The 27,115-nt window shown below is 39.6% G+C and overlaps 1 protein-coding gene across 3 annotated transcripts in view; it reads left to right on the top strand.

The window, feature by feature from the left end:
- Positions 1–14,121: 14,121 nt before the first annotated feature.
- Positions 14,122–27,115, top strand: part of LOC131258378 (bifunctional purple acid phosphatase 26) — a 72,506-nt gene continuing 59,512 nt past the window's right edge. For 2 of the 3 annotated variants that reach the window (XM_058259664.1, XM_058259666.1), the window contains exons 1-3: positions 14,336–14,359; positions 21,880–22,089; positions 26,537–26,737. In XM_058259664.1, coding sequence (XP_058115647.1) covers positions 14,351–14,359; positions 21,880–22,089; positions 26,537–26,737 — 420 coding nt within the window. In that variant the 5' untranslated portion in view covers positions 14,336–14,350. Of the gene's footprint in view, positions 14,272–14,335; positions 14,360–21,879; positions 22,090–26,536; positions 26,738–27,115 lie in introns of those variants that run through there. The other variant, XM_058259665.1, reaches the window with a different exon arrangement.

Raw genomic sequence — 27,115 nt, 5'->3', positions numbered from 1 at the left:
TCCCATAATAATCCACCCAATGACATGTGTTATGATCGATCACTCCTCATATCAAGCATACATATAATGCGCATGGGCATGGATCGTGAAGTTATATTAAGCATGTTATATGATGATGATGTACTCTCCTCATATCAAGGATGGGAGCAGATGACCTACTCATATTAAGAATGAGCCTAACGATTATGGGGGCCCAACGGTTTGAGATAGCCTACTAAGGGGAGGTGAGAATAGACCTAACAATGGGCCTTAGAGAGAGTTATAATGTGGACATTTACCATCATTGGTCTTACAATGTGGACATCAAATCATCATTGCTCCCAAGGCATGGTCCATCATAAACATCATTACATTCATCATGGTGGAATCATACATCACATCGGTCCTCATATACATTGCTTTGGGCCTCACACAAGGGCCTCACATACATCGCATTGGGCCTCACATACATCACATTGGGCCTCATACAAGGGTCTTATATACATCGCATTGGGCCACATCCCATGGGCCTCAAATACATCACAATGGGCCACGTCCCATGGGCCTTGAATACATCACAATGGGCCACATCCATGGGCCTCTCATACATTACATCGGGCCTCATATATATCATATTGGGCCTCACATACATCACACTAGGCCTCACTCATGGGCCTCATATACATCACATTGGGTCGTATCTCATGGGCCGCAACAATGGGCCTCATATAATCAAGTGGGCTGCATCACATGGGCCGTAACAGTGGGCCTCATATACATTAAGTGGGACCCATTGTCCTAGTTGGACTATCTACACCATTCATCTATTTTTAGAGATCATTTTAGAGCATTACCCAAAAAAATGAATCATATCGAAAGATCATCTAGACCATACCACAAATAACAGTGGAGATAATGATTTTCATTGTTTTAAAATAAATATTTCGTATTGAACCAGAACTTCTGTGACCCCAAACGAGTTTCACTGGTAGACGTTCAATCCTCCACTAGTTTTTGCAGTGTGGTCCACTTGATAGACAGATCTGTCTCATTTATTGTCTCAAGCCTTAAGACGAGCTCGCGAAGTGGATAGATGATTTGGACATAACACACATCATGTGGGACCCACAGAGCTGTTGAAGTCAATACAACAACTATATAGCCTGTAGGGTCCACAAATGGATGGTTTGGATGTAACACACACATCATACGGGACCCACAGAGCTGCTGACATCATTACAGCAGGTGGTCCCCCACCGTCCAAATGGACGGTGGGATAAAATACATAAATCACGGTGGTCCTAATAGATGGACGGCATGGAGAAACACATACATCATGGGGTCCATGGAGCTTGCTGACATCAAACAGCAGCTATGAGGTTGCGTGGGACCCATAGTCCAGATGGACAGTTTGGATATAACACATGCCATGGTGGGGCCCATAGAACTTACTAACGTAATACAACAGCTATATAGGTGGTGTGGGGTACTCCAGCCAATCTACTTCCCACCGTCCATCATGTATCACGATCGTCCCCACAGATGGACGGCTGGATGAAACAATACATCTGGTGGGTCCCACCGTCCAACACTGTCCTCGTTGGACGGTGAGGACACCACACATCAAGATAGATCCCACTTCTAGATGGACGGTGAGGGTATCACACATATCTCAAGGTCAGATCCATAGAACTTGCTGATGCAATATAGCAGTTGTGGCTACTGGGACCCACCATCCAGGGTCTGGACGGTGTGGATCCATCACATGCATCAATGTGGGTCCACACGTGTGGCCCACCTCAGCTTCAAATAAGTTGATATTTATTTGTTTCCCTTCATCCTAGCTGGCCCAAAAACGAGCAACAAGGTGGGCCCCATTCGCTAGACGTCCAGAAAATCCGGACAGTCCAGATTGTTAGACACATCATATGGGCCACACACATCATCACATAAAAAAATGAAATGAGGAGGGAGAGGGAGAGAGAAAGAGAGAACAGTGTAATCGAGGGGCCCCACCACTATGGGCCCCTCTAATACATACATCAATACATACATCAAGATGGGTCCCAAATAGGATTCATACCATCAATCGGTAGGCCCCACTTGGTCCATCACAAAAACTGAAATATAATCTTACAAAACACTCACTTATGGTTCTCTTCTTTAGCTCTTTAGAATCCTAAACTCATTGGCTTCAACTTTGATGGAGGATGATGAAGATTGAAGGGTTAGATGGTGAGATGTGGGGGTAGGAAGTGGGCCTTCGTCTTTTCTCTCCTTAGAATTTTCTCTCTTGGTTGCTTAGAATGGTAGAGAGAATGAGAGGGAGAGAGAAGGTGATGGGACAAAAAGGATGGGATGGATGGAAGAGAGGAATGGTGAGGTGTAAGAAAGGGATGGGTGGGGGGAGAGAGAGAGAGAGAGAGATGACTTTGGAGATGGGTTGTGTAAGAGGGTGATGGGCTAGGTATGAGTTAAGAACTTACTTGTACTTGATTGATTGATGTGATAGATTGGGTAGAGATTCTCTTGGGATTCACAACGTGCGGCGTTTCCTCGAAATATACACGGGCACACAACTCCTAGCTTGGGTATCGCATCGGTACGCGAGACGCGGTGACGGCGCGGTCACTAGGATACAAGTTTCGAGTCGAGTCGACTCAGATATACGGAATGTAACTTAGGGTCGCGCGCAAATGCCGATTATAGGTCGTGGATTGTCGGAATTCGACGGGGAGGATCGCGAAAGTCTAAGGAACGATATGGACTAGAATACATGCCTTATAGTTAGGGTCATTGTGTTTACTTGTTCTTTGCTCCTTAATGCTCCACCTTCACTTGTGTCTTCGGTCTTCAGCTTTCAAGGGCTCAAGCGATTACATGACATAAGGACTCATGTGATTGACAAATAGGGTGCATAAATTAGTACACTAACACTTCCATCTTGGAGGTAGATGTGTTAGTATGGCTCTAACTTGGAAGGATTTAGGGAGGTTAATTTTTAAGGCATTTATCTTATTTATGATCAATTATAACTCTTGTTGGATTTGTGCTAGTAAAGGGTTATTGTCTACAATTATGAAGTCGAAGTACCTAGCAATTAGGAACTTCTTTGTTCATTCTTCTTCTACCTTGTATGTGAATTTTAGCTCGTTCCAGGTTTCTTTGGACAATGATGTTCCTGTGTATAAGTCATATAGATGGTTGGATAGGGTGTTCAGGATGTGACCATGACGCAACAAGTCGTCTTCTTGTCGCTTGGTTCTTGCAACAATCTGTTATGCAGAGTCGTTATCAATTACTTTTGGAAGTGGCAGTAGGTTCGGGTCCAGAATATAATAGATCTTCAAAGCGGTGAGAAGGAACTTCAGCTTGTCTTGCCACCTGGGGAAGTTGGTGTCGTTGATCTGGTCAAGCTTAATTAGGTATTGGTCCATTAGCTTGATTGATGCAACACTTTCGATATCCATGTGAATCACACTTTAAGCTTGTTGGTGAAATTTCCAAATAAAGAATTCAGATATCAAAAATAAATTAGAAAATCTATTCAAATCAGGATGAAACATGTATTATATACCCAGTCCTTAAAGCATGATTCACCCCCTCCTCTCAAATTTAGAGATCACTAACGAGTTGCTGGCGAATTGTTTCCAAGATAAAATAAGCCTTATTTGGTCTTGCGTGCATAAATCACAAAGGGACCACCTTAGGAACTCAATTAATGCAATCATTGTCTCAGGCATACTTAGTGAGTAATTGGACTCAAAACTCAATGAGTTCGAGTACTCAATATGTTACTAACTTGTTAAAAGAAAAAGAGAGATTTGAGTTCATGTAAAGGAGATCGATTGCATTTTTTATGCTCGTTACAAAAATGTTTCTAACCATTGGCTCATTAATCCAGAAATTTCAAACCATTTGTTCATTAATCTAAATATTTCAAACTATTGGATTAAAGATCTACTTGATTGGATCATTGAATGGTTGACCATTTTTTGGACAATTGCCATTAACTAGCATTGGTTCTAGATGTTCTTTACAATAGACGGATCAGACCATTTCCATAAACTTATATAACCTAGTCCTCTCTCGCACCGCGATTGCATTGTCTCATGATGGTTCGCATTAGGTTGCATGTGCGAAGTACAAAGTGCGTCACCAACACCTCTACAACCACTCAACCACATTGCCCATGCCCTCGCCAATGTGAGTGTGCATGTACGTGTGTTCTAGTGCTAACATGCAACCCTAAACTGTCTCTCCTTCATTTCCAAGTAAGCTAAACACGAGAAGGCTCATAAACCACAAAAAGATCGCATCTCTAACTAATGTGGGACTAAACAAAAATTCCCCTTTTCTCACTTTTTTCAAAATGATTTAGAGGGAAAATGAATTTTGATTTTAAAAAATACATTATTTTTTCATTTTCTCAAGAATTAGTTCCTCCACTTCTGTCCAACCTTGTTGCAGAATGTTTGGAGTATAGGATAACTTAGATCGCCGTTGCCCAGCACCATCGCTATAGTACGCTTAAGAGTAGTATAAATATCCATGACCTATTGTCATTAGATTCCCAATCAATTGAGTTCTTACTTGGAATATCACATCCTGTTGACTACCTGCTCGATTGTTTATCCATATAGGCGATCAAATGTATTTATCTTTTATTTTGTTTCTTCATTGATTGTACAAAGCTTCCATTATAAATCAATAAAAGCAGCGTTTCAACCTTTAATTTTATTTTATTTCCTGAAAATTCACCTGTGGTGTAACAGGATTACCACGGCTACACGTGCAGAAGCTTGACGGAGTTAAGGAATGAAGGCATGTCCAAGGGGGGGGGGGGGGTGGGTTGATTAAGACCAAAGAAAATTTTCATATTTTAAAACTACAATTGCCTACTTAAGTTAAAATGCAAATCAAGCTAAGCAAGACAATTAACTTTAAGACTTCTAAGTAAATAGAGGGTCCAATCACATAGACTACAAATGATATGCTAATTAAGCAACTAGTTTATAAACCGAATAGTGTACAAGTGTGTGTAAGATGTTCTAAGTATCAACTCCTATCATTTATCTAATCATATATATAATTAAACATTCAATTACATGAGCATAATTAAACAAGTGTGCAAATGACAATCCCAAACACAAGCACGTATAATGGTTCGGTTTGTTTACTCCACTCCTAGTGGACGCACTCAACCCATGAGTGTACCAGATTTCACTATCGGATGTTTTAAATAAGGTTACCCTAACCTTTACAATCCTACATAAGGATGGCCTCCCGCAAGAGACTTGATGTAGTTTTCTATAAGCTCGTTACAAACCTTAGTCCTACACAAGAACCTACTATAAACACCCCACCCCAAGCTCATTAGCTAATAGAGTTTGAATGGATGGATGGATAATCGAACCCCAATCTTAAACCCTAAACCTAGAAGCTAAATCCTAGGAACCCTAGTCTTAAACCCCAAACTCAGCCCGTTCAACCCAATCAACCCGGTCAGCTTAACCCTAAACCCTAGGAACCTAAAACCCTAGAGCCTAGAGTCAACTTGGTAAGTCAACTGACCGGTTATCTCATCCGGTCAACTTACCCAACTCTACAACCCAGTCAACTCACTTAGTTAAACATAAAACCAAGCCTGAACCAAGCCCAAAACTAAGCCCAATATGAGAAATGACTAAAACCTCAAAGCAGCAATCCTCACAACAGATCTCCACATGCTTAGAGGATGCTGCCTACAAAAGTAGGGAGTCTGAGTAAAGACCAGAGGTAGCCAGGTTGCCGCCGGCTGCGTGGCACTCCCCCTCTTTGGGGAAGCATCCCTCAAGCATGTCGAACTCTCATTTTTCAAATCTTAAGTGTGCGGTTGAAGTGTGTTTACTACAATGCCCATCTTCTTACCCGAAATTACTCTTTTACCATCTCATCCAACTCATGAGATGATGCCATGTCGCAATATCTTATCCCAGCCCTTCAATCATCTTTTGCCCTTAGGATCACTAGGAATTATAAGAAAACCAGGGTTGGAGGCTATAAATAGCCCCTATCCATTCTCATTTAAAGACATCCACTCCTATTTTCAATTATCCCTTCTCACCCAAATGAGTCCTATTCCATTCTTCCACCAAGGAGAGTGAGAGTGAGAGTGAGAGTGAGCCCTACCCTTGTCTAGCCTAGCCTAATCAGAGTCTAAGCTTCCTGAATCACCTAAGTTCAAATCAGAGCCATTGAATTTAGCCTTGTGACACTATTGTTCATCCAGTCATTCAAGCCTTTATCAGTTTCATCAAACTCAAACGTAGTATTGTGCAACATTCATTCCCCTCTCAACCCCCTGCTCCTCATGCACATTGGCATCATATTGCATTTTTCACTATTTTCTCACATCTGATTAGCGGGCATATGCTCTATGGCTTGCCAATATAATTGAATATTGCCCATCAGAAACCTTAGCCAGTTAGTCGTCATTTTTAGCATATACATTGCATTTCATCGTTTTCCATCGTATCTGACTGACGGGCATATGCTTTGAGACTGTTGATATAATTGCAACAGGTCCGCTAGAAACCTTAGCCGGTTGGCTGTCGTTTTATCATAAGCATCCATATAACGTCATAACCATCCCATTAACATACCCTGCACTTGATCCTTTCAAATGTATTGTCTGCGGCTTGCTAATATAGTCGGATCCTGCTCATTAGAAATTCAGATCAGCCAATCACTATTATCGTTGCATCACATTATATTTTCTGTATGCGAGAACTACTCTTATTCTTCAAAAATTAGTCAGATCTTATAAAGTAAAGATTGTACATCCGTATGGGCATAGTAGATGCTTAATACCTTCCTTCTCTGTAACCACGGTCCCTTACTTGGGATTTATGGAACGTAAACTTACGAGTCATCTTAAAGTTATGGATCTTCAGATTCTCAATCTTAAGCGCTTCCACAGGGTCTAACCGACTGTAGAATCGTAACAACTGGTTAGTGGCAACTCTGGTCAAATATTATACCCTTTACTCCATCACAAAAAGCCCTTGAACGAGGCAACCAAGTGGAAAGAAGAGAGTAGATCTCCCATACCCTCGGGGAATCTGCCCTTCAACATCCATACCTACTGTTATACACTCCCATCGGAGGCTCCCACAAGAAACTTTAGTTGGTTTTCTATAAGCTTAACAACAACCATGGTCCTAGTCTAAGGACTCACATTTACTCATGCCGGAGGCTCTCATAAAGACTAACACGTACGCACCCATGGCCTACATAAGGAGTTGATTTAGACCTAACATAAGAGTCAAGCTCCCACACATTTAGGCCCTACATAAGAGCTAAGGTATTACACAAGAACCTAGTCAAGTTTGGGTCACAAAATCTTACCATCAATCTTACATAAGAAATGAGAGTATATAAACTCTTACATTTGACAACTTACTTATTGGATTGAGCTCCTTTTGTTATGTCGTCTCGGATTGCTTGATTGATGCTCTCTCGTACTTTAATCAGCTCCCATTTGCTCCCCCAATTATGATGTCAAGGTTTTGTTAAGGCTCCAGCTCCAAGATCAAATACCTTACATGTAGTACTTCTTTGAGGTGACCAAGGTGATGGGAGATTGGTTGAATCTCCTAGAACTAATGGAAAGTTGTTTTTCTTAGGGGATTTACCTAGATGGGTCTTTTAGAGGATTTAGACAATGGTATGTTTATAAAGGTTGAGTCTAATTTTTAGAAAATGAGGGAGTTTAAGCACATTTTCAAGGTGGAGGTTGGAATCCTTATTAGAGTGTTAATCTCAAAGAAGATAACTTAGAACTCATTGGTTTAGAGCTTGGGATGAGGGATATGATCATGGATTCATCTAAGCTTCTATTGCACCACAAAACTCATCTAAATGCTCAACAATCGAATGCCCTTTATTTAAAGTATGATTTCCAATGATTAGAAAATGGGCAGATAACGACTCCATCGATGCCATCGAGAAAATCAGATAATATGATATGTTTCTTACTTGATATATCTTAATTACCTTTCGATGCCATTGAGTGATGTTCGATGCCATTGAGTGATGTTCGATACCATTGAAGGAGATTTCGATGCCATTGAGAAAATCAGATTAAATGATCAATTCTTGCTGGACATATCTGACTTCCTGTTCAATGTCGTCGAGGGGGTCTTCGATGCCATCAAAGACCCATCGAGGTCTACTCAATTGGATTGAACATCACTCGAAAGCTGTTGTTTTGGGTGTATGTTTTCACAGTAGTGTAGACACCCTACCCAGGCTAGCAACTTGATAAGGCATAGATGATCCTTAGGAGCTGAACCTAAACCTCACACCCTACCCAAAACCACGACCATTTCCTAAACCTAATCCAAACCCTAATCGAACTTGAGCCATTATGTTACCATAAACTCTAACTTAACTTGAGCCATCATCCAAGCCAAAGCATGCTGAAAATCGATCCATTTTTTGAGCCATTTCTAAGCCATTTCCGAGCCAATTTCAAGCCATTTTGAGTTAAATATCCAAAAACGGGCTTTAGGCTACTCTTATGACCCGAAATAGGCCAATGGCCAAACCGCGGGAGCAACCGTACCCGAGCGGTAGTCTGACTAGTCCAATTACCGCCCTCTCTCGACAGGTGTATTCTCTAAGCACACAGTTGTTCCCCATCCAAAAGTCAACTCTTTTATAAACTTACCCCCCAACATTCACTTTATTTACCATCCTACCAAACCCAAGTTCTCATAAAAGCATGTCATGTGGCATTTCCCTTCCTTCAACCAATCATAAGGTGCCACATCAGCATTTACCCTCCATAAACCCTAAAATTACCAAAATGTCATTCCAAAAGGCTATAAATAGCCTTCACCTCTCTTCATTTCAAAAAGAGGAGAAGACACCAACACCAAGAGGAGAGTAAGAGTGAGAGAAAGTAAGAGAGTGAGAGTGAAAGAGAGTGCTTGAGTTCTCAAGCTCCCATCCTTGTAGCCCCCCTCTAGCCTCCTTCAGCCATCCTTAGCTTTTATAGTCCCACTTGGGTCAATCATCTCCTACCATAATGCATCCCAACATCCAAGCCACTTTAAGTGCAAACCAAAGATCATACAATCATCATTAACATTTATACATCATCAATCGCATCATTACTTTCCTTCTCAACCCCCCTGCTCTCTAAGTTGCCATTGAATGTATGCTCTGTGACTTACTGAACACCGGATCTTATCACATCAAAAACTTATGGTAGCCTAGTCCTCTTTTAATGATATTGTAACATCATCACACTTGTTCAAAAACTCCTCTAGAAATTCTCTGGACATATGCTCTACGGCTTGCCGAAATTCTAGACCTTGCCATATCAGAAATCCGAGTCTGCCTAGTCCATTTTTACTACTTCATATCCTATCATTTTATCCCCTAAAATCAGTTTACCACATGAAGTAGAGACCATACATCTGTACAGGGAGAGAGGGTGCCTAATACCTTCCCTTTTTGTAACCGAGGTCCCTTACTTAGAATCCCAAGTCACAGATCAGGAGTTAATTTAAGGCAAGAGAGTCCTCGGATTCTCTGGCTTTACATATTCTGCAGGTTTTAACCGACTGCGGGATTTTGATTTAAGTGGCTAGTAGCGACTCCAAGTCTATTTGTATCATCAATCCAAATAGCCCAATCACCCCCAAAACAAACATAAATTAGCGTGTGAGTCGATTTCCAGCGTTCACAAGTAGATTTGCACCTCTTCTAATCTTACTTATCATGTTCTAATTACATTTTTAGGGTTAAGGGATGAGCAACAAGGTTTACCTATTAAGTTAAGATTATGCGGAGGTTCAAATGTTGTTTTGGGTCAAGAGTTAGAGTCATCGAGGTAATTTATCTGTTCTTTACTTTTTGATGCTATTGTATTCTTGTGTATTCAACCTTCAGCTTCCAAAGGCTCAACCGACTACATAATAAAATGACTCATGTTATTGACAAATAAAATATACAAATTAGTGCACTAATATTTCTTTCGATTAATGTATTATTGAAAAACCTAAAGTCCAAAAAAAAATCCAAAAGTTTACATTCAAACGGACTACCCTTCCCCTTTTAAGTCATCTAATGGCTGCATTATTGTTAGTTGGAGAGTCAGTTCATCAGTTGTGAATGAGCCTAATCTTAGGATTAATTTAGCACGTTCAATATAACTCCCCTAAGTATGACTTTGGCATGCTCGCCCTCTCCTAATCGCACCGCTTGATTGAATACGCCCTTCTTCAGCACCAATGGCCTCTGGTTTGATTGAATAAGGAACAAGCCGCTTTTCTTTTTCTTGGTTAGGGGATTATCATAGCGAACGGCTGGGATGTCCCCGATACATGACACGTTAGCAGTTAGGACATGTGTGCGAGTGACCATTTCACTCTCTCCTACCAGGATACGGATTGGCTACTCCCCCTGACACCAGCCCCGGAGCTGGTGGTCGGTGCTCTGTGGGCCCATCATGATGTATATGTTTCATCCATTCCGTTCATCTATTTTTCTAGATCAATTTATGGTAATATACAAAAAATGAGGTATATCCCAGTCTCAAGTGGACCACATTACACGAAACAGTGTTGAATGAACTTCGACTGTTAAAAACTTTTTGGGGGCCATAAAAGTATTGGATCAAGTTGATATTTGTTTTCTCCCTTCATCTGGGTCTTTATGACCTAATCAACGGATTGGATGTCAAATAAACAGTACAACGAGCCTTAGGAGGATTTAAATGATGGATATCCAATCACTATTGTTTTCCTGTGGTGTGATCCACTTGAGATTTATATCCCTCCCATTTTTGGGATAAAGACATAAAATGATATTTAAAAATGGATGAAAGGAATGGATGAAACACATACATCATGGTGGGGCCCACAGAGCACCGACCACCAGCTCCGGGGCTGGTGTCAGGGGGAGTAGCCAGTCCGTTTCCCTCCTACAATGGGTACCCTCTGCATTTCAGCCAGAGGGATTATCATATACACATCGTCAGTATATGAACAAGCCAGTTTTTCTCCACTAAGATATGTAATGTGTAGATATCCAGTCCGTGGAAAAGGTGGACCAAATCATGATAATAACCTGATATGCAAATCAGACCCATCCACAGATTGATAGGAACACAACATCAAGATAAACTTACAGCCAAGCTAACGAATCTCTGTAATGGTTTCGCCTACCTAGCGTGTGTATCGTCCTAATTTTATTACCATGTGATAAAGATAGTATGGCTCACATATTTAACGGATTGGATATTATATATGTCTAATATGTTGTCCGAAATAAAATGCTGTATCTAAACTTGTCATACAGCCGCTGATGAGAAAAATCTGACAAACCACATGATGCCCACGGGAGGAAAGGGTGCGCACTATAGACTGAGCCAGGCTCTGCTAATTCGAGTGAGTGATGGGTCATCATTCATCTGTCGTGGGCCCATCAGGCAATGGCATGCATCGGTGTATCATGGCCCACTGGTCCAAACGGGTTCTAGTTTCACCCCATACCTCTTATCCAACGATTGGATGGTATGATTTTCCATTAAGAAATAGGATTAATCCATCGATGGTGTTCCCCAGCAGATCAGTAGTCTGGACCACGTAACCGTAGGCCCCACTTGCACAAACTCAAGGCTGCGGGCGCGGATTGGAACGGATAGTTTTATCCACACCGTCCATTCATTTTTTCATATCATTTTAGCAAATGAGCCCAAAAATAAGGCAAATCCAAGGCTCAATTGTACCACACAGTAGCAATTAAACCCCATACATCTAAAAACTTCTCGATGGCTATAACAGTTTTAGATCAAGCTGATATTTCTGTCATCCTTGGTGGAGAGGTCTACGTGACCTAATGATAAGGTCTGATCGTTTCACGATGGGTACTAAGAAGGTTTCAACGGTCATTCTCACCCCTTTGCTTCCTGTGGTGTGGTACACTTGAGCCTTGGATCTGCCTAACTTTTGGCCCCACATGTAAAAATGACATGGCTGATGGACGGTGGATAAAACTAATACACCACTGTGGTCCCTCATGTACCGCCGGTTCTACCTAGAGATGGGTGGAATAGTATCCAATCCGCGCCCCAAGGCTCGAGACTGCACATATAATAATATCCTTTGCCAGAGGATCATCTGAAACTTCTGAAACATTTTCAGACCCCGTAATTTTCCTACTAAAATATTCAAATATACGCATCAAGACACGTACATTGCGTCCTGCACCTGCCACGACCGACTCGGTCCTACCAGGGACTCTTTGGGGCCATCGTGATCTCAGTGTTTCATCCACACCATTCATCCATTTCTTAAGATTATTTTAAGATATAATTTCGAAAATGAGACGGATCTAAGGTTCGAGTGGACCATACCAGAAGCAGTAGTAATAAGAAGCCGACGGTTGGAACTTTACTTGGACTTATTGTAATATTTATTTGCCATCCAAGCTGTTCGTAGGGTCGTATAGATTCTGATGAAAAGAAAATACAATATCATCTTCATCCAAACTTCTACATCTTTAAATCATATTCTAAAATGATTTATAAAAATTAGATGAGCAATACGGATAAAACACATACATCATGGTGGGCCTCACAAAACCCTTGCAGTACCTAGTCCGTGTTGGAAATTAAAAAATCGTCCGCTTCTAGCATTGAGAAAGAAATTGCATGAGTGGTACAAACCGTCCAAACCATAGGCATCAACTTGTTTGTTCCACGAACAAATTTTTACTGTTTTCTGTTTATTTAATTATTAGATTGCTGGTTTTTTCTTGAATGGTTAAATGTTGAAAAAATAAAATCCAACAGTCTTATTTCAAACAACGAGTTTAAATGGTTCAATTGATCTAATTTTTAGATTGTAACTTTGCCAGTGGATTACAAAAGTGTCAATTTAACTCGAGCTAATACATATGTTTTCGATCATGTGTATCAAGCCTACAGCCAGATCATCAAATAACTTCTCTTGAATTTGACACATGATATTAGGTGGAATTAGGTGGTACTCTTTTTCTCTTTCTTTTTTTTGGGTTAGCTTATTAGTACACACCCATGTCAGTACACACACATACTCCATGTTAGCCACCCCTGCTAGGGATCGATACTAAGACCTTAATCGTTGAAACGAGGTATCTCTGCTCATTATGCCAGTTGAGAACTGAATTACATTTGGTCTTATATAAATTCCATCTTGCATTTGAGGTGGATAAGAAGAAGGATTGAGATTAGGTGGGAAGTAATTGCAATTGGTCTCACATAGAATTCCTGTTAATTTTGAAATACACTACACATGTGGGCCCTACATTGATGCATGTATTTTATTTATGTTGTCCATCCATGTATGTCATTTACATGTGGATAATTTGCTTTAATTTTGAGTTTATATTTTTCCATCAACCTATTCATAAGGTCACGCCACAGTTTTCCAATTATATTATCCAGTCCGGAGCTCCGAACAGGCCGGGGAAGCACCTAATCCGCGCCCGACCCGTCCAGCCTCTGTTGTTCACATGTGGCGTCACCGCTGTCGCGTGGCAAACGGATTGGTTACTCCCCTGCCACCAGCCAATGGCTAGTGGTCGGTGCTCTGTGGGCCCCACTATGATGTATGTGTTTCATCCATGCTGTCCATATATTTCTTCAGATCATTTTATAATTTGGGACAAAAAATTAGGTATATAAAAATCTCAAGTGGTCCACATTACAGGAAATAGTATTGAATGAGTCGTCAACCGTTAAAAACCTTTTGGGGGCCATAAAAGTTTTGGATCAAGATGATCTTTGTTTTTTTCCCTTCATCTGGGCCTGTATGATCTGATAAACAGATTGGATGTCATATAAAAAGTACAGTGGGCCTTAAGAGGATTTTAATGGTGGATATCCAATAATTATTGTTTTCCTATGGTGTGGTCCACTGAGATTTATATCTGTATTATTTTTGGATTGGAATATTAAAATGATCTTTAACAATGGATGAACGGAATGGATGAAATACATACATAATGGAGAGGCCCACAGAGCAACGACCATCAGCCACGGGGCCGGTGGCAGGGGGAGTAGCCAATCCGTTTACTGTCGCGTGCGCTTCTATGCAACTCTTCAACCTCCCTCGCGCGAATCGCTTTTAGCGGTTGAAATAATCCTATCAAGGGGTCGCTGACATAGGTAAACACCAGCCTTCATTGCTTAAAACAAGAAAAGTTCATCCGCTCTTTCATTATCTCTCATTCTCTGCAGTTCTCATCTTCTTTCAGGTATTCATTCAACCCACCATTTTAGTTCCTCATTTTCAGTTTAAGTTATTTATTAGGAGTCTGTAGTCGTATACACCGAATGGTTTTTGTATGTTCGATTCTTCATTCATTCATGCATTTCCTCCTTTTTTATTTTTGGGTTTCATCTATAATTAGTAGCTTCTTATGAAATTAGGAGTATGTAGTCTTATACATTGAATGATCTGTGTGTATTCGATTCTTCATTTATTCATGCATTTCTTGCTTTGTATGGAGTATGTTGTCGTATACATTTATTCGTGATCTAGATATGCAAATGGTTGGTTATTTGGAGTCTCCTTTTCTTGTTGGGTTTTCTAATTAGTAGCCTGATGTTTCTTTCCTTATGGGGTTTTTTTTTTTTGGGAGGAGTTTTGTCTTATTTGATAATCTGTAGTCTTTTAGATTAATTATTATTTGACGCTGTTGAAGTGGTTTCAGGTTTTGTTGGTATGTCAAGCAGATAAACTTGTTCAATGTAAAAAAATTGCAATTATCCGAAATTTCAAAATGTCTAAGGGTGCATTTTGGTAACACATAAGATGGTGGAATTTCATGATAGTTTGCATCAAATTAAACTGATTAATCATGATATTTGGTCCAATCAAATGACCATAAAATGGATTTTCGGTTGCAATGCTGATTCAATTTTAACTGTCGGATGGAAGATTTATTGGGGAGAGCATTTATATGATCCTTGGGGTGATGCTGTGCTCAAGATACTCAGGTTTTCAGTTTCTTCAAGTTGGGCCCATGGTTTGTTGATGTCTAGACTATAGAGGCCTTTTTGTGTTGGACAGGTCTTAAAAGCCATACCATGATAAAGGGTTAACCCTGGTTTATCTCAATCTCATCTTAGCCATTTTGGATACGTATTTCAATGTCCATCCCGGCCAGGTGGCAGCCTGGGATAGGATCTGACATCGTGTTGGTGTTACATGTGATCTGTTGGTTGGATGGTGGCATAATGGATGGAATGTCTTCCTGTTGACATGATAAAAGTCATAATTTGTGTCAGGATTAGTGAGGATGTGCAGCCCTAGTGCGGACATGATGTTACATTTATTTCTGGAAGTTAAACAGACACTTTATTTCCTCGAAATTGGCACGTAGCCCACAAAATACAAAAGGGGTCCCACATCTCGGGCCAGGGAAAGGAAATAAAGAAAGAAAGAAAGAAAGAAAGAAGAAGAAGAAGAAACCCATACCCCGGGTCAAGGAGAAACCCACACCTTGGGTTAGGGAGACACCCTCACCCCAGGCCAGAGAAAGAAGGAAAGGAAAGCAAATGAAGAGATATGCTCCAAGGAGCGCTAACTCAATCTCCAAGATAATATCGATGAAGGAATTGGACGGGTATCAACGAGCTTAGAGATATGTGATTTCTTCCGCCTACTAATGATCATCACCTACCTTTCATGCTCACTAATCGGGGACCCTAGATGTTGGGTGAAAAGCCTCATTCTCCAAGAGGAATCCAATTTAGGAATTGCCTGATAACAATCTTCATTGTGCACTTCGATGAGGGTTCCTAAAATAACGGAAGTTAATCTCATCGGACAAAAAAGATTAATAGGCAGACTCTATCTCCTAGCCCTCGATTGTCAGCATTAGTGATTGCACCCCAGATAGTCTTGGAGGAAGGGGAGAAGCACAAGAGGTCAATCTTGGAAGGGTTGGTTTTGGTGCAAGAGAGCATCCAAGAAGGTCCATGGCGATTTCCCAAAGTCTTAGGCCGGCGATTCAGATATTGCCTGGGATTATGAAGGAAATATGTTGGGAGATTCCAAGTAGACAAAATGTGGGTAGGAGCAACCACAACAATAGTGGGCCCGAAGAAGAATAAAGCTCGTGATCTCACCTCCTCCAGAATGTCTCAAGATGATCTTCTTTGTGAGGAAGACTTTATTGAAAAGACAATTATTTCTTACCCTCCAAATGTGCCAAGCAAGGGCTGGGAAGCAGAGAATTCTCATAAGATTACTTATGGGGTCTATAGAATTTTGAACAAGATGGGTGACATCTTGAGTAATTGAAGGGGAGAAGATGGTAGAGATTAGAGGTTAGGAACTTTTGGCATTCTCCCAGACCCATGATTATAGGGAACTCAAAGAAAATATGATCAATAGTTTCCATGGAGCAAGGGCAAAAGTGGAAATGACTGTCAGTAATAATATTTAATTTTATCAACATATATTTGGTCTTAAGCCTTTTGAGAAAAATCATCTAAGCCATGATACAATGCTTGGGGACGTTACCCTTGAACTAGACTAAATCAGTCTAGGGGACTAAGTCTCCCCAGTGCTGACAAGCTTGCACTGCCAAGTTGAAGGAAATAAAGCTATTTGGAGAAAGGGTCCACATAATTTCATCCTTGGTAGGAACAAGGGCAATTTGTCTCATTTAGGCAAATATTTCACTAAGCTTAGAAACTTATTTGGCAAATATTTCACTAAGTTTAGAAGTTAATGGATAAGGGGATTGCCACTCATTATTTTGAATATTTGTGCTTACTTTAATGTCAGTCCCATTCTCAAATCCACTATGATATGCTCACCATAGCGGTCCCACAAGGCTACCCTCTCTAAGCTAAGTGTCATAGCAAAAAGATGTGCTATTCCCCATACCAATTAGGAATCTAGGTTGTCATTTGACAATGTTATGAATATTGTGGATGCTATGCTGGGCCATGACACATTTAAAGAGGGCATAACATGCCAGATAGAACCATTTTTAATATATTTTTTATGAACCCATTTACATCAAAGGTTGTCTTCCTTGCAAATGATTTTCCACAATTGTTTTATAAGGTAGGCTTTGACAGTGATTTCAGGGGAAGGATCCTAAGATCCATCACTCTTGGAATTACAGATTTGATCCCGAGAAATGGAATGAACCTTAGAACTTCTCTAAAGGAATTTCCTATTTCTTCTTTCTAGAATATCGAAACAACCCTTAGGAAGGAGGAAAAAGTGAGACCAGAAGATGTGAGGAGTAAAGAGTTGATTTGATTTGTTCTAGCCTGCCAGCAAAGGAAAGAAGATTAGCTTTCCACCCTCCCAACTTCTTATTGAGATTACCTTTCAAGGATTGACAATCTCTAATATGGAGCCTGGATGAGTATAGGAGAAGGCCAAGATACTTAAATGGCAATTGGCCTTCCTCTATTGAGGATGATCTCTTTTGACTGGCAAGAGCTGGAGAAAATGATATTAGTCTTCTGAAGATCAATCCCAAGGTTTGAATGAGTGTTGAAATTGGAGAAAAAGCAATTAAGATTCATTGCAGTTTGCAGGTCAGCATTAACAAAGATCATATGATCATCCGCAAAAAGGTGTGAAATGGTAATTGATCTCAAAGTAAAGGGGGAAGCAATTAAACCATTAACACAACATTTAGATAAAAGGGCAAGAAACATTTCCATAACTATGGCAAAAAGGAAGGGGGAAATGAGGTTCTCCCATCCAGTGTTTGAAATATTAGTATCGCGTTACGTATCGCATCCTTGGGATACAGATACGTATCGGTTATCGCATGGGATATATCGTTTGTATTAGGTAATTTAGCGCACCTTTTGGGAAACATGGGGAAACATTGGGAAAATGGTTGATTTTTCAATGAAACTTCAGGGATTGTTAAAAAAGACCTAAACAATTTAAATCATAACATCACAAAAAAGAAGTGCATATAATAGGTTTCCTTTCTAGAGGTTCCTAAGCTATTCACTGTCTGACTGAACTAATGTAACTATATTCAAATTGAATGCATAACATTTAGAGTATATGTGATGATCATTCCATCAAACACTCCTAAGTACTTCTAAATTAGTCTTAATTGACAACTGTTTGAAGGAGAATTTCGAAAAAAATTTATTATTTTAATAGTTTTTTTAAAATCAATTTTTAATTAAAAATGATTTTTATTTTATGAAAATTGGCAAGGACTTAACAAATCAATAGATCAGCCCTCATACATGCTTGATTTCATGTTTGGAGTGCAACATTGCAAGCAATTTGGGAGAAATTGGAGACATTTCAAAATTTCCCCAAATTTCCCCAAATCGGACCACCTATACTCAAATTTCGAAATTAGAGTGTATGTGATGATCATTTCATCGAATACTCCTAAATACTTTGAAATTAGTCTCAATTGACAGCTGGTTGAAGGAAATTTTCGAAAAAAACATGGAGGACATGAAGAACTAATGGATATCAAAATCAAAGCTCCAACTCCATGATTTTTCATGCAAAACATGAAGCACCAATGGATTTATAACAATTTGATATTGATTTAACATAATTTCAACAAAAAAACGATCGGAAATTGAAAACGCTCACTGGATTGAACATGTGGGATATATTGGCACTACCTGTGCGTTTCGTATCGCACAGGTGGGACACAAGATATATGGTGGGATATATCGGCCAATATCGTTGATATTTAAAACATTGCTCCCGTCGAAGGCCGTGAATACTTATTAAAAAGCCACAAATTTCGCCATCAACAATGACCAAAGAGGAAGGCTTAAAGATATAAGAGTTGATCCAATTCATCCATTTTTCTAGGACATTAAGGACAGAGGAGAGCTAGAAGAAAATCCCATGTCAAAGTCGCCCTTTTAAGATAAACTTTTATGCACATTCTGGGAGGGCCTGAATTGAGATGGATACCACTGATGAGGTCATGACTTAGAAGGATGTTGTTAGAGATATTTTTGCTAGGAATTAACAATGACCAAAGAGGAAGGCCTATAGATATAAGAGTTGATCCAATTTATCCATTTTTCTAGGAATTTAAGGACAGAGGATAGAAGAAAAATCCCATATCAAAGTTGCCTTTTTAAGATCAACTTTTACGCACATTCTAGGAGGGCCTGAATCGAGATGGATACCGCGGATGAGGAAATGACTTAGAAGGACGTTGTTAGAGATATTTTTGCCAGGAATGAAGCCAGATTGAGTCTGCCTAATAATTCCTAGCATAACATATTTCATTCTATTCACCAAGATACGAGATATGATCTTGTAAACTTCATTGGTGAGAGAAATAGGCCTTAGATCATTGGGAGATAAGACATCCTCAGTTCTTGGGATCAAAGTAATAAGGGTAGTGTGCTGCTTGAAAATTTTGGATGATTCGAAAAAACTGAGAACAGCCTTGCAAATGTCTTTTGTATTCTTAGCCGAGTGTATGATGGTGGACACAAGGGCTGGTGGATTGACTCTAGGTCTACTCGTCACATCTCTAGGACAAAGATCATGTTCGAGGAACTCCTTTAAATTGAATCCAGAGATTTGTGTGTCTACATGGGTAATGACACCTATTGTGACATCCTGGGCAATGGCCGATATTGGATTTCACTCCCTTTTGGAAAGTCTCTCTACCTGGGAAACTGCTCCTCATGCTCCTGCTATAAGAAGAATTGTAATTTTTGTAAGCTGGTTGGCTAGAAAAGGATATAAAATCAAATTTATACTGAATAAAGTGACTATTAGAATGCATGACAGGTTGCTGGCTTTTGTGTCACTGAAAGATAACTTTTATCTCTTGTATACTAATGAAATGAATGTTGCTTCTTCATATGATTGTTTGCATGCTTCTCATGATGGTTTAGCATATTTATGGCACTTACAATTGGGTCACGTAATAAAAACTAAATAAGTAAAATGATAAAAGGACTATTTTTACTCAACGTAGGTAATATAGACTATCCTACATGTGGACCATGCATCTGTGGAAAAAATGTTAAAGAGACCTTTTCCTGAAGCATCTAAGAGGAAAGATTTTTTGTATGTCATCTACTTTAACGTCTGTGGCCCTATGAATGTGTGAACATGTGGAGGGACTGAAAATTTACACCTTCATAAGCGACTTTCACACACACACACACACACACACACACAAACACACACACAACACACATTTAATTCATAGAAAATCGTAGGCTTTAGAAAAATTCAAAATATATAAAGCTGATGTTAAAAGCTAATTAGGAAGGAAACTAAAATCCTAAGGACAGAGGAGAATGCTCCCCTGACCTCTTTAGTGCATTTTTTTGCAGAACATGAGTTCTACATGAGACAACCATCCCTTATACGCTATAACTAAATGGTGATAGCCAAGAGAAGAAAAAGAACCTTGTTAGAGATGGTTTGGTTCATGATGAGTCATGTTGACCTTTCATTAGATGTGTGGGGAGAAGTTATACATCTTGTACAAAACATCCTGAATAGAGTTCCTTACAAGTTAGTGGAGAAAATTCCTTTTGAGCTTTGGAAGGGGTCCAAGTTAAGACTAGATGATATTAGAGTTGGATTGTCTTACTCGTGTTAATAAGCTAAAAAGAATCGCTTCTTTGTGGGGTATCCTAAACGCTTTCTAAGTGTCATTGTATGTATGATCATACTGCCAGGATCGTGGTTGAATGTGGAGATGCGCATTTCGGATCCAGTAGGAAATCATAGTGCTAATCCACATTTAGTGGAGTTCTTCGAAATCCCTAAGGAGAAATCAATAGCTAGTAATAACAATGATCACACTGAAAATGAGCATGATATTGCTCCAGAACATTCTCACCCTATAAATGAACATACGAAGAGCTCGAGTACTCATACGCATCTAACATATCTAGAAAACCATAGCTTTGCATTAGAAATTGATGATGAGTTGCAACCTTCATCTTACTTAGTAGCAATCCACTTAGATGTGTCTGAGGCAGTGTTCTCGATGTTGGCGATATTGAAACTGCTGGCATTATAAAAATTTCAAATATTGCTGATATTTTCGATAATATCGGTGACATCTGGGAATATTATCGATATCGGTAATATTTGAAAAAAATCCCTTATAAAAGTTCCTCGGTATCGGGGATAAGATCAACTCTAGGTGATGCTATTATCTCTCCATGCCTTGTGGACTTCGGGACCATTTTGTTGTCTAGATAAAATCTTGTATTATGTTACCATTGTTATGTTTCCAGAAAGGAACGATTTTCTTCCAATCTAGTTATTCTGGGTGTATGCTGTGGTTATAGTTTGGATGTTTTCTTTGTGATTAGCATCTTGCATAATGGGAATGGTCACACCATATCATCATCATTATATCCTTCTCATCCCAGGCAATTGGGGTCAGCTTTAGGAATCCTATTTCGCCAATCATCAAGATTCGAAACAGGATAAATTCTTATGGTAGCTTGGCTGAAGTTTCACCACCCCCAACCTGCCAGATGCCTACCTGACATCACTTCTTGTTGTTTACCTGAGCTGGCGACTGGCAGTTGCAGGTGCAACTGTTACTAGGAAGAATGATGGCTACATTTGCTATGTATATATCCAAGTTTTTATAATGGCTTTTCTTTTTTCAAAAATTTTACCATAATCTGCCAGGTCATCCGGGGTTTGTAAATTGATCCATACTATTTTTTCATGATATTTTTCTTTTACAAATTGCATGTAATCAAATTGGGCAATTTGTTGCTTGGTAATTGTGGGTTGTGATTATTTGAGAGTTGAATCTCTTACGATTCCTTGGGATTAATCAGTTTTATCTTTTATATATTTCCAATATTGATTTAGATTATGGTTATTTCAGGGTGGTCGAGGAATAACCATGTTCGAGGGCACTAGCATGTGGAGCATGTTATTTCAGCTCCTACTTACATTGTTCATTCTTTTGAGATCTGTGCAAATTGGCGATGCGGGGATCACAAGTTCTTTTGTTCGTACTCAATGGCCATCTGTGGACATTCCTCTTGACAATGAAGTATTTGCTATTCCAAAAGGTCATAATGCACCACAACAGGTGAAGTTCTACTCTTAGTTTGTGATTTTGAGTGATTTTAAAGGATAATACCATGTGGTGATCTTCTGGAAGGATCATAAACATGCAAACGCATAGATTCATCTTTGCATATTCATTAGTGGACACGTCTTAATTTATTTTACTTAGTAAAGTGAGAGGGAACAGCTTGTATTCTTTACTCCTTTGAGGTAGTGAGGTTTGCATTCTTTCATCTTCGAAATTCTTGAGAGAGAGCCCACTCTTAGGCTAAATGCATTATCCAACAAACTTTGAGGGGCCAACGAAGACATTGCATTTGATTCTTATCTGCAATGTTCAATGTATCAACAAAAATATCAGCAGATGTTTATTGATATTTCATGGTATCAATATGATATATGGGGTGTATAACAAATATTATGCTGCAATGATGATATTATTGTCGATACTGCCAATATATCATGATCTTAGGAAAAATCGTGATTGAGGTCCCTTTTTTAATTAACATTGTATTGATTCGAGCAATACCAATGTATATCTTTGGAATTCAAGAAATATTTCAAAATAATAATAAATAAATAAATAAATAATAAAAAAACAGAAGCATTTTTGTTGGAAATTGTTCGTGCCTATGTTTTGGCAACTCCACTCAAGTTGTTTCGCATGCTAACATGATTTTAGTGGAGAAATCACGATATGAGAGTGGCATCGGGCCGGAACCCAATAGGTGAGAAAATTTTGATTTATTTTTCTAAATTCTTTTCTTAAATAGATTAGGAGGAAAACAAGTGTAAATTCTTATCCATGCATGAGTTCAAGGCATTGACATGGATTTGAAGCAACAAATTTCAATTTGGAATTGGAAGGCCAAAGAAACTGGGAAAATTCGAACTTTTTACCTTTCTTACCATTTAAACTTGATTTTGTGTGTGGAATAAAATGTTGATGACCACAGGCTGGTCTACAAAATTGGCCATGCTCTTTATTTTTTGGAAAAATATTATTATTTAATTCAAACAAATTAAAAAATACATTTAAAAAAAAATATTCAAGTAGTGATACGTAGTGAATAAATTAGTGCATTATCTATTAAGTAACTGGATGTGTTTATTAAAGAAATTATTTTTGTGTTTATCCACGGCTTCTATCCATTTTTCAGCTCATTTTAGGGCATGAGACAAAAAATGAGGTAGATCCAAATCTCAGCTGGACCACACCACAGGAAAACACTGGTGTGATTAAACACCCACCATTAAAAACTTCACGGGGCCCATTGTAATGTTCGTTTGCCATCTAGCCTGTTGATTAGGTCATACGGGCCTAAATGAAGGGAAAACACAAATATCAGCTCGATCCAAAACTTTTGTGGCCCAGTTTTTTTAAGGGTGGGCATTCAATGACTATTGTTTTCGGTGGTGTGGTACACCTGAGATTTGGATTTGCCTCATTTTGGGCGCGTGCCCTAAAATGATTTGGAAAAATGGATGGACAACGTGGATAAAACACATACATCATGGTGGGGCTCACAGAGCACTGTCCAATATCAACTTGCTACTGGCAGTGTCGGTATGTGATCTATGTCCACCAACCCTAGCCATGCGTTTCAATATGGCTGCGACTCATTAGCAATCATGATGTTAGCACTAACGTCAGCCATCCCTCGGGACACCCATTTCTGCCTTGTATCCCGTCCCTCTGCTTGATGTTAGCTATTGCTGACATCATCACCCTGACACTGCCGCTCCGATTTCCACATGTCTTCTCCTTGTCCACCCACTCCCCACCAACTCCCTCCCAAGTGATCCCACATTGCCATGCCCCATTCTCATGGTCTCATGCTCTTTCGGCTTGGACATCTGAATTTGCCATTGTCGACCCTTCAAAGTAGCTTCCCTTCTTCTTGCCGTTATGCTGGGGTTGTCTAGACTCACGATTGCCTCTGCAGAAGCAATTTCCACCTTCACCACACTAATCAAAATTAGATCCTCACCAACCATTGCAATCATTGTCTCCGGTATCAGATCCTGTTTTTTGTCTGACACAGATCCGGGCATATCGTTGCATCTCACATTCTTCTGACATAGGATTGATCCTCACCACCTTCCCAAGGCACGACCCCACCGTTTTGAGAACTTCGGTGATCTTAAAGCTCTAAAGGAAGACCCCATATTTGATAATAAGACTCCTCCCAACCAAATACAGACCATTCCTCCCATCTCATCACATCCCTGATCATGTTGTCCATGAATAGTTGCAAGCCATCAGGAATTATCGATGTCCACTTGCGCATGCAGTGAAACCCATACTTCTGAATCAGACAATTGCTTGATCCCCATGCCTTTTTCTTCCACACAGAAGTTCTGCAGAAGCAATCTCCAACCTCCTCTCCGGCATAACGGGCCAGATAGATATGAAGAAACACCATTTGAAGGATTCCCATGACTTTTGCACATCATCGGATGCACCTGTATTATTGGAACTTCCTCTGTATGCACTCTCCAAACCCATTCCTTTAGAGCCTCCTATTGCTCTGTCTTCCCCTCTTTTTCTATCTTCTCCCGTTTTGTATCTATTTTCTTTTTTCCCATGGCTTGGGATACCACTAGATATGCCTTCCTTCGGACCTCCACCTCTTCAGCTGATTCACAGAGACTGTCTTCCCCTCTCTGTTCTCCGACTTTGATTCTCCTCCTTTTGTGCTACTGTTGGCTTTTTGTTTTATTTTCCTTTATTTATCTCCTCCGGCCCTTATCTAGTAACATTAACCCTCAGTACTCTTTCCCTTACTTGAATGCCATTGATGGCTTCTGCAGCTTCTTCCATCTCTTCCCTTACCCTCATTCGAACAAAAGAAAAACCCCGTGCTTCCATCGACCCTTTCCTTTTTAGTATTATAATTTCTTTAACCTGCCTTTAATCCCCAAGGTCTCTTCGAAATTCAGATGGTTCCATTCTGCAGGGAAACTTTTGACAAATGCTGTCGGAAATTCTTGCAATTTCTTCTTTCCCTGACCCTGCTAGTAGCCCATCTTTCTATTTTTCTTACAATACACCATAGTCCATTCTCTCTCGTCTTTGTCCCCCTTGGAAAATCTTTCATTCTACTGATGTTCCCTTCCATCTCTGATATCGCGACCTGAAGAGAGGGCCGCTGCTCCTCTTTCTACTCTACTCCTTTCTTCAGTTATCTTTCTTTGATACCTTAAAGCCTCGTCAGAACTCCCTCCACTTGCATACCCCACACTGCAATCTTTTCAGCGATGGCTTTCCTGCGATTGATCCCGTGATTCTGTTAGAGAAGAATCTTGTGAGACACTACTCTGTTCTCTAAGATCCATTTGCATTGACCGCCATCTTGCCAGCTGATTTCACATCACTCTGATCTATCTCACTCCTACGTTCTCTTGGTTTTGGAATCTATTAATATCTGAAATCAACTTATACACTTGGGATATGTTGAGAACCTCTGAACACATGTCATGAATTGTATCCCATATCTTCTTGGCTAATGTCAGAAACATAACGGAGTTGCTCCCATATCTCCTTAGAGCCTTCCTGTATAGGCATAGAGCCTTGGACATATCGACCAAGCACAATGGCTGTCAGAGGTCTTGGAATTCTTCAATATTCCCACAGGATTGTGTCGCAAAAAGCTTGGCATCCTGCGCCTCTGGACCATGCCTTTCTCCATGCGCAACATCCAGCCCACGCCAACTATTGGTTGTGTGCTTGGTTCCTCGTGATATCCTTTGGGCTTTGGCGCAACATGGAAAAAGTGATTTTTCCTTTGTCAACAATCACCAAAAATGCTTTTTTAACATATAAACTAATTCCTGATGGGATTGGACACATGGGTATTTGATGGGTCCTACTTTTGGTTGCTTCACCAATTCACACATATGGGCTAGATTTTGACTGCATTATATAGTATCATTTTTACATGGATGATGTGCCGGTATCATTGTGTCATTCTCTTGATCTTTAAACACCATTTTTACTTTCTCTTGGATCTTTGTTTGTCTAACACCCCTAGGAGAGTAGGAGAGTGTTTGGTTGATTCTTCAATTTTTGTCGATCAAGCTTTGATACCTCGTTTCTCTATTGTATGATCAACTTCCTTCTTTAGCAGTAAAAAAATTGAGCTACTTCATTTTCTCAGAGTTATTGGGTATCTATTATGCCCTTAAGCCCTGGTCTTGATAAAAATAAAACGCACGCACACATTGTTAGATGGAGTTTCTTCATTTTTAATTCTGTATAACTTTTTAACCTACTTTTAAATGTTTTTGACATATTTCTGAAGCATGCTATCCTTCTGCAAGATGTTGCATATACTCTGCTATGAGGCAAAGTTACTCGAGATGTTTCTAGGCTTTATATAACTTCTATTTCTTGCAAATTTGTGTTCATGTATAATTTCTTCCAGCTTCCAACATCATTTATAGCGATCTGCTTGATTCTGTTGTAGGTACATATTACGCAAGGTGACTATGATGGGACGGCTGTAATAATTTCCTGGGTGACAATGGATGAGCCCGGGCTTAGTGAAGTATTATATGGCACATCACAGGACAAATACAAGAATCGAGCTGTAGGGAACTCCACGAACTACCCGTTCTACAAATATAAATCTGGATACATTCATCACTGTCTTGTTGGTGGCCTTGAGGTAATTATTTAGTGAACTTTAACATTTAGGGAAACATGTTGTGAAGGTTTATACCATTATTTCCTAGGAAAGGAGGGTTTTTTTTTTTTCAAGTGCTTAAATATAATATGAAACAGTAATTTTTGTTTCATTTCTTTGTTTTAAACATACGGAACACTTTTGTCATAGTTTAGAAGTAAATTTGTTTATATGAATTTTTTTCATTTATAATATTAAAAAGGTTTTGTCCTTTTCTGTTGTTGACAAATGTTGCAACATGGGGCCTGAGGCCCCACGAAATTATTGCCTTCCTTTTTTTATGGAAGTTGTAGCTTTTGCACTTCGTCTCATTTTTATTCCTAGGAAAGGTGGAATGCATTGTGGTGGTGGCATTTCTGG

Source organism: Magnolia sinica, chromosome 10 (assembly GCF_029962835.1).
Source record: "Magnolia sinica isolate HGM2019 chromosome 10, MsV1, whole genome shotgun sequence".
NCBI lineage: Eukaryota > Viridiplantae > Streptophyta > Magnoliopsida > Magnoliales > Magnoliaceae > Magnolia > Magnolia sinica.
This window is presented reverse-complemented; position numbering and strand designations above follow the sequence as displayed.